This window comes from Micrasema longulum, unplaced genomic scaffold, assembly GCF_059751315.1.
Source record: "Micrasema longulum isolate JH-2025_06_02 unplaced genomic scaffold, ASM5975131v1 h1tg000316l, whole genome shotgun sequence".
In the NCBI taxonomy this organism is placed as follows: Eukaryota; Metazoa; Arthropoda; class Insecta; order Trichoptera; family Brachycentridae; genus Micrasema; species Micrasema longulum.
The window spans coordinates 262,697-275,530 of NW_028277520.1; the positions used below are offsets into that span (position 1 = coordinate 262,697).

A 12,834-nucleotide genomic window follows, 5' to 3' on the forward strand; every position below is an offset into this window, starting at 1 on the left:
ATTTAAAAACTATAAATTGTGGGCATTCATATTCCTTCAATTCATATTATTTCTATTTTCTGTTTTTCCCTTATAAGGGGATTTTCAAAAATGATATCTCTAGTGCTGCACTGATTATTTACACGTTGATACGGGGTTAGTAAAAATAGTGAATTTTTTTCCTCAATACAGGCTTATCTATTGATATACACTGTTTTAATCCAAAATATCAACATCTTTTAAGTAGTTTCACCGAACAATAAGAAGTTATCTTATATAATTAGTTTATTTTATTTAAACAAATTTTCTTTGCGTTTTATAAAGATTTTGTATTTTTTACACCCATGCCTTCATTTTTATTTGTGAAATTATCTTTTCCATCTAGTTTTATAAAATAGTCATATTTTTTCAAAAACACAAATTAATTTATTAATGATGACTAAATAGATTGTTTAAAATGTATACATTTTTTACTGTTTTTATTTTTTTTTCTTACATTTTAAAGATGATTTGCCTCAAATTAAATCTTCCTATTGTTTTCATGTCCAAGAAAACATTTCAATAATGTAGTTTCTGTTTGCACTAAGCTTCTAATCAAATGTTTTATTTAGTAAGTTTTATAATTTATATAGCTATGTTACCTAATTCATACAACACTCAATACTACAAATCTATTAAACATTTGCACAGTATAGTCACTTGACTTTTCTGCGGAGTACGTTAACAAGAATGTATGGATTAGAAAATAAACGAGTCACTGTAATTTGAGCTATCGCTAACTGAAATGGAATTGCAAATATGAAATGATGCATATTCAGTTTGTGAATGCAGAGTATGAACTAAAAATTTGGAAAATAAAAACAATTGTCAATTTGGATGAATAAAACACCGCTTAATGAAGCTGAACTGGTAGATTTTGTCCAATTTTCCTGTGATTTATCATTTATCAAACATTTATGTTTAAAAAAAATAAAATGTATACCTGTAGCTCAATCACAAATAACTATCAACGTTCTAATACGCGACATGATAACAATTTCTCACCATGGTTGTTTATCGTATTCGCAATCACAATGGAACATCCGTGAATACCTCTAAAATATTTACGTTTTGTGACGTATAATCCTTGAATCACATAATTGAATTTCACCAGTGTAAATATGGAAAATATTCCAAAACTGCTATTTTTATTTATTTATTATTTATCATGGTATTTATTGCATTTAACCGGCGGTTGGCAAACCAAATGTCAAGAAAAGCAGTCGCCTTAGTAATTGTAATTTAATTTTCACCTTTTAGTATTACATACTCCTTACTATTTTGCAAATGCAATATTTTGTATTATATTTTGTAGTAAATGCCGATTCTTCGCCAATGAACAGTATTTATTTATGAGGAAAACAAAAAACAAACCGACGTGAGCGTTGACTTAGAGATTACATATGCGTTGACTTATGGACTGCGATAACTTAAGCATGTTCGTCATTGTTCATTGTGATCGCTTAAATGCTTAGCATGTTTTTAAGCACGTCAATAGTTATTTGTGATTGAGCTACTGGGATTTATTAAAAACAACAACGATAGTGTAGTGATAAAAAAAGAATAATGACAGGTAACGAAGAATTCACTATTCTACTGGTGTTAAGTCTAGAAGTATCCATAGAAAGACAAAAAGCGCCATGTTCAAAACTATCATCAGAAATGAATTCATATGGTTGTGAGGCGTGGACACTAGCAGCAAAGTCTGCCGAGATGCTGGACATCTTTGAGAGGAGAGTGCTGCGTAAAATCCTGGGTTTTGTGAATTATGGAGAAACCTGAAGAATTAGAGATAATAATTAGCTATATAACATCTATAAAGCTCTCTACAAATCAGACTAAATACGTTCAGATTGGACGGACCTGCGTAGAGAATGAAACCATCACGGGTATCAAAAAGTCTTAGATTTACACCTTGGAGGCAGGAGAAAGGTCGGTAGACTGGAGGCCAAGGCTCGTTATGGGCTATATTGCCATTAAAGAAGAAGAAATGATTAGTTTAAACAAAATCACGTCATTGTGACAAGAGTTTATTGCAAATGCTTTTCATACAAAATATGAATGATTTTGCATTGAGATGAATGTACACCAGAACCTCTTTTTAGACAGTGTATAATATGCTCTACGCGGTACGGTGTAAAAAAAAGCAAAAAAAAGTATACTTAAAAAGAACAATCAGTTCAAGATCTCAAAATAATGAACTTGTTTATTATGAGCCTTACTTTTAAATTTGGTATAAAGTTACGCCTAAGCATAGTGGTAGAATAAGGATGGGAATACCATCCTTCTTATTTTGGTAGAATAATCATGGTATTCCTATCCTTATTTAACCACTATGCCTAGGCGTAACTTTCTACCAAGTTTGTAAGTAAGGCCCTATGTATTGTGCCTTAATTTTATTTAAAAAATATAACATGACAATAAAAAATAATTGTAACAAAGATTATTCACTATCACTCATATCTTTGGTGGGCATAAGGGTGTAACTGTATTTTGCAATTTATTTGAGAAAATGTTCCTTGTGTATACCTGCATCAATTGTATTAACACTACACTTATACGACTACTCAAAACACAAATAAACAACTCTGTGCCTATTAAACTTTTGTTTTAATAAAACAAGAATGCGCATTTGTGTCATATTTTCAGCGGCACAAATAGTTCAAGATGGTCTCAGTAATCTAAGTATCATTCATTGAGTGGTACAAATAGTATAAGTTCGTTCTTGTAGTATACTGCCGTCATAAGAAAGAAGGACGTTTCTATATAAAACGAAAAACGAAGAAAATAAATATTTTGTAACTTTGAGATTGAAAAATTCGCCACGTAAAAAAATACTACAAAAATTACGTATATTATTATGCGACAGTATGTATTATGGTTTGCCCTAACGGAATATATGTATTAATTTTAATAAATTTGTCACTATATATTTAAAAATTAACATTTTCATCTTCTTTTTGGTAAAAAAATACAAGAAAATATGTTATACTGCAATGAAAAGACGTTTCTAGCTAGAAACTCCCTTTTTATTTAGTAATTAAGTAAACGTTTTTCTTCTTTAGTGTTAATATGCCAATTGATTCTGCTCAACTAAATAAAATAGACGTTACTGGCCATTTACTGCTTTTCAAACTAGTAACGCCGACCTAATAATCAATTAACTTCGAAATCACCAGCAGATCTTAAATTTAATTGAAAACTAGTATGTACACTCATTTCAGATGCTTTTAAAAACATAATAAAAGAAAAAATAAGTATTTTAATCGGTCTTTTATAATTATTTAAGTCAGAACAGCCTTTTATATTTAGTAATCTTCAAGACTTCTTGCAGTTTAGTCTCATTTATTAGTGAAAATAATAGGGTTGTGGTTATTTTAGGAAGATAGATGTAATGTTAGTATATGCATATTTTTTCATTTATATATGTATTTAACTCATTTTTGAAAAAAATGTTAGATGGGCCCTTCTTTCTTATGACGGCAATATAAGTAGACTCATTTCTGTCCTATCTTTTATGGTTCAGGTTGTATATTATCAGTCGGCGTGCATTACTGTCAATTTACAATTTTAGATGAAGTGTTATTTTCATATTAGGGGATACTCATACTTCATATTCTTATTGGATGTTCCCTAATCATGCGATATGCGTGGGACCAATACTAGGTGAGCTTTCTGAAGAAGAACAGTATCGCGGATCTAAGTAAATAATGTGTTAGATTTGATTTTAAAATCAGTTCTTATTGTCTCTTAGAAAAAGTTGATTTAGTAGATTGGCGGTAATGCACGCTGACCGACGATATTTAAAATATTTATGTTATTTGTACATTATTTGATTGTGGTTACACTGATGAAATCATTTGTAAATAATAACCCATTTTGCGAAATTTGAGTTTTGTAGCTAAATAATTGGGTTCATAATGGTTTTTGCTCTCCTGAAAAGTTAAACTTTTGCAGTTATACTCTATGTCCGCCCATCAAAGATAATATAGCTATACATAAATTAAATATAAACATAAATATGTAGAGTTTAAAATTGTCTGAACATTTTGTTATATATCTCTGTTTATTAATTCTTCCTTGTATATTCTCACATGTAAAAATAAAATAATAAAAATATTGTTAAGTGTCCTTGGCACTGGTAACGGTCAAATTATTTTTATTATTAATCATTGTTTATAATGGGAAAATAACGAATAAATAAAAAATAAAAATAAATTAATAATACTGTTGTGCATTGTTAAGTCAATGTTAAAATATTTTTTATTTAATTCTTGTACCGTGTTTAATTTTTTATTTAATTTTGAACCCTGTAAAAAGAGGTTCCGGTGTTGTTTTTTTTTCTATTGACATCTATGTGAATTTTTCTACAACTTATTCGATTTTATTGAAAATTCAGCTAAGAATTGAACCACTATCTCAGTACATCTCTTGGAACCTCTTGGAATCAAGCTGGAACCTTATTATGAAACCTGTTCGATTTTAATACTTGGTTAATTACAGCATTAATCTTAACCCCATTCAACGTTTTATATTTTTTCAGCTAAGTATTTTATCTAGCGTTAGTTACGATGATTATACCTAAAACTGCGTAGTTCTATATAACACAAAACAGCAGTGCATGAACCATCTCGAGCAATTGCCTGTAAAATTTACGGCATCGCTAGCTTAAAAATGGACATTGAAAAATTAGTGAATTTTGTTCTCGATGTCATACACAAAAAATTCACTGATTTAGCGAGAGTTTTAATAACCAGGTCAGTGTTTTTCAACCTGTGGGTCACGGGCATAAGTAAGGTTAAAGGAAGAGAGAGCACCAGGTTTTTTTAAGATCTGTCTATCTGTGTCTCCCCCAGTATGCCAATATTATCTAACTTTAGCATTGCTCGTGACTGTGACCCCCCAAGCGAGGCAAAAGTTGAACTCTGAGGGTAAAGGTCGCCATCTATTTTTACTACGAAAATACTGAACTAGGAAAACTTATGAAACATATAGAAACCTGAAGAATATCCATCACTCTCTTAGTAAATATTTATATTAGAATTATGTCATCATTATGTCATCTTTATTTCTCATTTCCTTCATTTCCATAACCTATAGGTACTCCTCATTAAATATATAATTTAAAGGATATTCTGTTTAGATAAAAAAAATAAACGACTGAAATTAAAAAGGTACATAAAATGAAATCCTGCTTTTTAATAACGGGAAGTTTATGTTTTATGCTGAATCTTTTAAGTATCCTACAAACTGTCTATATTATTTTTGTTATAGATAACTTATTTAGTGCCATTTTCATAATAAAATACCTCAAAGGCGCTTTACAAAATGATTCTTTAAATAAATAAATCTAATATTATATTTGCATCACATGCTACAGATTTATTCAAAGGATTAAGAGAACTAGTGGGTTTTAAGTTTTTTCCGAAACATTTCTCTCGCAGTTTCGCACTTTTGCTGGGAGAGCATTTCATGCCATAGGGCCTGCGACGTCTGTCGGTTAGTTCATCTGGAATGCATAGTTACCTTAGATATTCCGGAGCAGAGTTGTGCAGTGACTTATACATAAGCCAACAGAGTTTGTATTCCATCCTCTGTGAAAAATGTAGCCTGTGTAATTCTTAAAGTAGTAGAGTGATATGACTGAACTTAGAGATTCCAAAAATAAGTCTCGCTGCGGCATTTAATACAGTCTGTAAAGGAGTCATTGTATTCATTGGTAGACCTGCGTAGATACCATTCCAATATGTAACCTTTTTTTCACCTTAAGCCCATTTAATAATTTGAGTAGAAAATTAATCCATAGCTGTAAAGTTGTCAGTGGAAAAACACAGCTTTATCTCCTTAATTATTCTTACAATTTATTGTTATATGAGTATGTCAACAGAGATGGAGAAGGAAATAAGGAAGTCTAGGCATTTATAAGATTATTAATAATAAAATTATTCCAATTAATGATCATTAAATTCTATTCTGTTCAAGTTCAGGTTTTTGTGTATAGCAGTGTATTGAATTAAAAATAACTATAACAATGTTTTGAGTGTGTCCAAATGTTTGCAGACAGTCTGGATTTTCTCCCTAGGGAGTTATTTAGTTCTAAATTTGTTGTAACAGAGAGGGAAAACATTTTTGAGAAGGGAATATGGAAGTCTAGGCATTTACAGGGCTTATGACCTGTTATTGGCTGGTTTAAGTGGCCACTTTACATACAGTGTAACATTCATCATTCTGCCTATTATTCAATGTTTAAACAAACATCCACATTTCCTCAACTCTTCCATCTGTTGACTTTTGCGAAGTAAAAGAGCGGAAACCTTTATCTTGTGGGTGAGAAAAGTCGACAGATGAAGAAGTTGAGGAAATATGGATGTTTAAACTTGGGCGGAATGGTGAATGTTACACAGTGTGTAAAGTTGCCACTTGAACCAGCTAGGTCGTAAGCCCTGTAAATGCCTAGACTTCCATATTCCCTTCGCTTCTCTCTGTGTTGCAACAAATTTAGATCTAAGTACTATAAATAGATACCATGTTCAAGCTTAAACAAGATGCTTGTCTTCGAGGCCACAGTCTCAGGCTGGAGAAAATTAAATTCAATCTAAATCCACGGAAGCATTTCCTGAGCAATAGGGTTGTTGATGGTTGGAATAAGCTGCCACAAGAGCTGATCTCAATGTGTAGTCTCAATGGGTTTAAAAATGGACTAGATTTGTTTGGGAAAAGTTAAAGTGCGCCAACAACTAACTTTCCTTGAAATAGATTTAAGCATATCAGCTTCGAGCTGCTCACTTAAAATTAATATAGTAATTACAATAATGATAAAAATTTAGAGTAAAATAAATACTTTATCAGTATTTTGTATTATTAAGAAAATTAAACCAGTATGGCGTATTATTGAGTCTAGCAGAGTTTCGTTGAATTTGGGGATGGCTGGTTACCGCGTAAACATTTTTGGTATCTTTTTGTCTTACTTTCTGAAATATTGAACAGCGGGTTAAGAGTTTACAGATTATTAAGCTGTTTACAGATTATTAAGCTGTTTACAGATTATTAAGCTGTTTACAGATTATTAAGCTGTTTACATGTTGGGTGAAAAATTGGTGGATGGTTTAGTTTTTTTCATTCCGGCGGAATATATCACAGATGCTGAAGTCGTCCTTTCTGTATTGTTATTTTGTTTGGTTTTAATATTTTATATTTTTTGATGCCATTAATTTAAGAACAGTTAATGTCTACTGTTTTTGTTTTTTGTGTTATGTGTTATTCATATTATTCCGCTGGGTAATCGCTAAGACACACGACTTCATTCAGGGTTCGATTCCCGGCGAGAACACGCAAATTACAATGTGACTTTTCTCAAGCCCGGGTTTCCTGTGCTGTAATTCACCATTTTAATTGGGCCTGCTGGCCTTTTGTGGTGTAAAAAAAATCAAAACTGCTTGTTCTCTCCTTCCCAAATAAATAGTAAACTGTGCCAGGACGGATACAAGATGCGTCAAAGATTTTACGAACCACAAACCAGACATATTTTTCACTCATTTCGCTAAAACTTGTATTCTTAATATTTAAATTAGATGCCTTTGAATTTCAGATTCCGATGCAGCAGATGATGAGTACAATGGGGGATCAGGAGATGGATCATATCAGCGAACAGCTAAGAGATACCAAGTCAATCCATCTGCTCAAGTAGCCTCTTTTCATCCGTACCGCCGTTAAGACTCTAAACATCCAAACACCAGCATTTAGTGAATCAGCACCGGGTTTTTTATTTTACACTCTGACAGATCTACGAGCTACAAAATATGTCGGAACAGCTACAAAAATAAATCACGCAGTAAAATAAAAAATTACAATCATAATGTTAAAGTGAAATAACATCCTGTATTTATGCATAATTTATCGATCTGCATTTTCTCGGGAGAGAATTTGTTCGTGTAATGGTTCGAATAGATCCACGTTCTACATACTAGTATTGTAAATTTCTAATGTTTGTTGTTAGTTTTGTGTAAATGTTGAATTTATCGCTGTGAAACTTTGAAAAAAAATCAGTAAATGGAGTTTGAATGACTGTTTTAGGGAATCCAGTTGCTCTGTGATGGGTGATGAGTAATGACGAGTAAAGGTTGCAGTAAAATTTTCTATATTTTGAAAAGTTTAAAAATTAATAATTTTTGTAAATTCTTTGTTTTTTTCCTCGTTTTTGTTAGTTTTTTTCTGGCTAGAAAAAATATTATTGCATGAAAGAAAATATAAATGTTTTGTAATTAATTGTTTCCTCATAGCGTATAAATACTTTGTGTGTGATTTTCAAACATACCATCTTTTGTTATTATGAATTATTATGTTTCATTCTAGAGTTAAAATAAAACTATTGTCATGTTTTATTTAAATTTATTCAGACAAATATATTTTTGGAAACATGCTATGAATCAATAAATCCGTCGAACGTTTGATTAATTATTTTTTATACTAAGATACAATAATTATTATAATTTTAAATGTTTTCAGAACTATGTATAAAAACCTAGTAGTATATTATATATTTTTAAATGATCTTTAAAATTTATCACTAAGTTTGTAAGTATTTTAAAGTTTGGAATAATAATGTCCTAATTGAAATTTTTCAATTAAGGCTTTTTAATTATCAATCATGTGTTGACGTTAATAAAAAAAATTGCATTAATTATTATGGAATGGTTACTATTAAAGCATTAAACTTAAATAAAACACATGATCTGGTAAAATGAAATAATCTTGCCCAATCCAAAACAAGAGGATTTTATTTTACTTTGAATTCTGATCACATTTTGACATAGGTTTATCTCGAAAATGTAAGTATGAATATTTTATCATTTAACCAGTAGGTAATTAATGAGTACGAGAGTACTCGAAGGTATTCAGTAAATGAAGGTATTTTAGAAACCACTAATATGTTTTGTTTTACAAAATGTTATTAAATATACAAAATGTGCAGCTGCGGATTTAAAATACACAATATTACTATTTTGATTTCAAGTAAACTAAATATCTTAAATTTTATTTTTCAATTTAGTTATATCTTTAAACAGTAATTACATAATCATATTATGATTGTTAAATATGAAAATGACATAAATTCTCTTGATAATTTAGCAGTATGCCAAAATAACATTTTAATATTGTACAAACTGATAATATGATTCTGATTCAGCAGGTAACTTTTTCATACATACTCTATTGTATTAGTATAAATATCACCAAAATTTGGACATTCCTGATAGATAGTTTTATTGTTTTATAAAGAAAAAGCTACCGATAACAGAAGTTTATATGCATGTGAATTATCCGAGCAGTAATATCATATTAGCACATACATATATAATATAGAATAGTTAAACATTCAGATGACATTTATTTATTTTATAATATTTTGGACAAAATTCATGACTAAAATCTTAAAATATCTCTCCTAATAATATTTGGCCAAGTGTTTCTCGACACGTATTTGAATGTTTCCTGTTTTTTCCAAAATCAATCACTCCCGTCTTTAAAAGTTATTACAATTAGATTAAGATGTTTTAAAATTTGAATTTTATACATGATATTTTCATACGACTTTTTTATGTATAACGAATTCAATTAGGCCTTAATGTGTTTAGTTTAGGCTAGTTCATAATAGGCTGGTGATATGTTAAAATTTCATTTACGTTTTTAAAAACAATCTATTTTTATTTTTTCTAATATTTTTGAGGACACGAATGAAACATGATATTTTGAAACACTGTGGATTTATTATTAATATTTACATTCCACATATTAACATATGTTGTTAAACCAACACGTTTTTCAATTAAAAAAAATAGTTGTAAAATAATAACTATTGTTAAAAAACGAATACTGATAATATTGTGAAATGTTTACTTAATCCTTTTCTCGTAATGTAAAATTAATGTTAATTTTTATAATGAATAATTATAAATGTTTTATGTTAAGAAAGTTGTGAACCCCCTTATGCTAGTTGATAAAACGTTTTTCTTTTATAATTAAAATAAATTGAGCAAGAAAGTTAACATTTATAAAAGTGACTATTTGTAAACAATGTATAATTAATAAATGTTTGAAAAATTTTCATAAAAACCCTTTTTTATCTTTCCACCAAGCGATAAAACAAACATCACAATTATATGTTTTATGCGGCATCATCAAGATGGACGTGAGGAATTTGCCATTCAGAGGGTCAAACCGTTATCCACCCATTACAAGTAACTACATAGATTATTTTTTTTTACAGATAATATAACTAGCAATTAAATGAAATCTGTACCTTAGAGGATAAAGCAGTTAAAAATGCAGAAATTATCGCAATACGCTATTTTATATGTAAATAAAATACATAAGTCCACTTTCATTGTAAAAATGCTTTTTTAAGTTGAAATAAAAATCTGAAGTCAACTTTGTTTTAATGCAAAAAAACATCAGTTGTCAGTCATCAGAAATGCGATTATAATATGTACTATTATTTTCAAAATAATTATTATTTTACATTGAACGTTCTTTATAGATTAAAGTTATATAATTTGGTCAAAAAGTTATGATGTTTTGGAAATCACACATTTCGTTCAATGTTACTCCCGTGGTTCATCCTTTAAGGTACAGAAATTATTTTCCTATTTCTACACCTTATTAAAGAATATGGATACACAATTTAATTAAGATTTTAAAACACATGACAAAATGAATGGTGGTGACATAAAAAAATATTTTTGTGTTATTTTACAAAGTTTTTAACACCTTTGAGCACTGATAGCAGCCAATGTTTATGCCACTAAATAAATTATCAACTTTGGAGACACATTAAAAAAAAAATTACATTTCGCTCATTTGAAACCTTTGTACATAATAATTTATTGGCCCTTCTCATAAAAATAATTGATATCTTTTTTGTGTTAATAAATCTTCTCGAGCGTTAAATCCACTACCTATCTACAAAAATTGGACATTCAAAATATTATCTTTTTTAATATCAAAAACATTTTACATTTATTTATATACACCACATTAATATACAATTGTGCGCTGACCGGTTTCGAGGTTACTATCTCATCATCGGAACTTGAGTACTCGTATATTACAAAATATTGAAAGAAAACAAAAAAATAATAACTTCAAGCCCTTTATTCCAATATTCTTGTTACGATTCATATTATCTACCTTTTCTATCTTTCATTTTCCTTTTAAAGTAAAGTAACATATAAGTGGCTCCAGTAATTCTAAGTCCACAAGTCCCGATGATGTGGTAGTAATCTCGAAACCGAACTACGTATTAGCAACGTTATTGACAAATGTTTAATATTGTTTTATGCATAAGCATGCCATCGATATCTTGTTTATGTCGCCCAAGAGCGTGGAAAATGGAATGTGTATCATAAAGATTAATAGTAAAAATTACATTCTAAACGTGCATTTGCTAAATTAAAAAATGTACACAGATTTAAATCTTTGTCTTACATATCACCGAAACGCATCGATTCCCCTCATAATAATATTTATAATTAAATACAATCCATAAGTGCCATAGAGCATTTTGCGGCTTCCCTAAATGCTTAGTCATAATCATTATTAAACACTTCTAAATTCTAACAATTAATTGGATAATACAAAAAGCAGTATTTTTAGCCCTTCCTTTTCTGTGAATATCAAATTTGAAAATTGCATTGATTTATTTACTTAAAGGTAGTTTATTACACATTATTTGAGACCTAAGTCCCAACTCCATAGGACTAAAAGTCCTGTGTTGGATTGGGACGAGCGATTAGTTGACACAGACACATGAGTATATCATCACAAATATTATATTGGATCAGAAACACAACAATAATAATTTAAAAAATAAATATATGGCAATGAAATAGGCCTATGCAAAGACGAAGTATTGGATGTTAACATAAGTTGTGTCCGTTTTTTCCAAATGACGACACAACAAAAAACAATTATAACAAATTAGTCAATATTCATAGCATCTTTACCGTACACTGCTCAAATATCACGAGCAGCTTTGGCAGATTTATTCCCTCGATTGAACTCAAACAGAACTCGGTGTCAAGAATGCTCACTTTTGTCTACTTGACACTCCATTTTGAAGGCTTGTAGTAAAATAAAGTGATGTAAAAGCAAACGCAATATTTTGTAGTGCAGAAATTTTTCTTTAGAATGACGCCTTCGTCATTTTATACTTTTGGTGTTCATTTTTAAATTTGGAAAATAACGGTCACAACTTAACATTTAAAAAGAATAAAAATAATGCCAAAAAGGGATACGTGCGAGGTTTATCCAGAAAGTATGTTCTATTTGATAGGTTAATGAAAACAAGTACAACAATGTTTTGAGTATGTCCAAATGCTTGCAGACTGGCTGGATTTCCTCCCTATGGAGTTGTTCATATTTAAATTTGTTTCAACATCTCAGCATTTGGACCTACTATTATTAGATATTTTTATGTTTTTTCATTATGTATTTTTGTGTTATTTAATTTGGTACTCTTATTTGGCATATTGTTACTCCTATTTCTTACTATAGTAAAGTGTGAGTTTCTAGAGGCCGTATCTTAATTATCATTTCAATTATGTGTTTATATATAAATATTATTTTTCTATTGATTTCAATGATACTATTATTTTGTATATTTGATTATGTATGAATCTAAATTAGTATATTTTATATTACAGTATTTATGTCTGATTATCTTTTTTACATTATATTCTTTTGAATTTTATTATTAATTACTTATTCCTTGTTTTTCTGGATTGTTCTATTGCATCACATGTCATTATAATTTAATCT

The 12,834-nt window shown here is 29.5% G+C and overlaps 1 protein-coding gene across 5 annotated transcripts in view; it reads left to right on the top strand.

The window, feature by feature from the left end:
* The window catches only part of Hrb27C (Heterogeneous nuclear ribonucleoprotein at 27C), a 32,532-nt gene extending 24,080 nt beyond the window's left edge, over nucleotides 1–8,452 (top strand). For 3 of the 5 annotated variants that reach the window (XM_088224885.1, XM_088224887.1, XM_088224889.1), the window contains one exon: nucleotides 7,607–8,452. In XM_088224885.1, coding sequence (XP_088081011.1) covers nucleotides 7,607–7,705 — 99 coding nt within the window. In that variant the 3' untranslated portion in view covers nucleotides 7,706–8,452. Of the gene's footprint in view, nucleotides 1–7,589 lie in introns of all 5 variants that reach the window. The other 2 variants (XR_015822066.1, XM_088224888.1) reach the window with 2 other exon arrangements.
* Nucleotides 8,453–12,834: the final 4,382 nt, after the last annotated feature.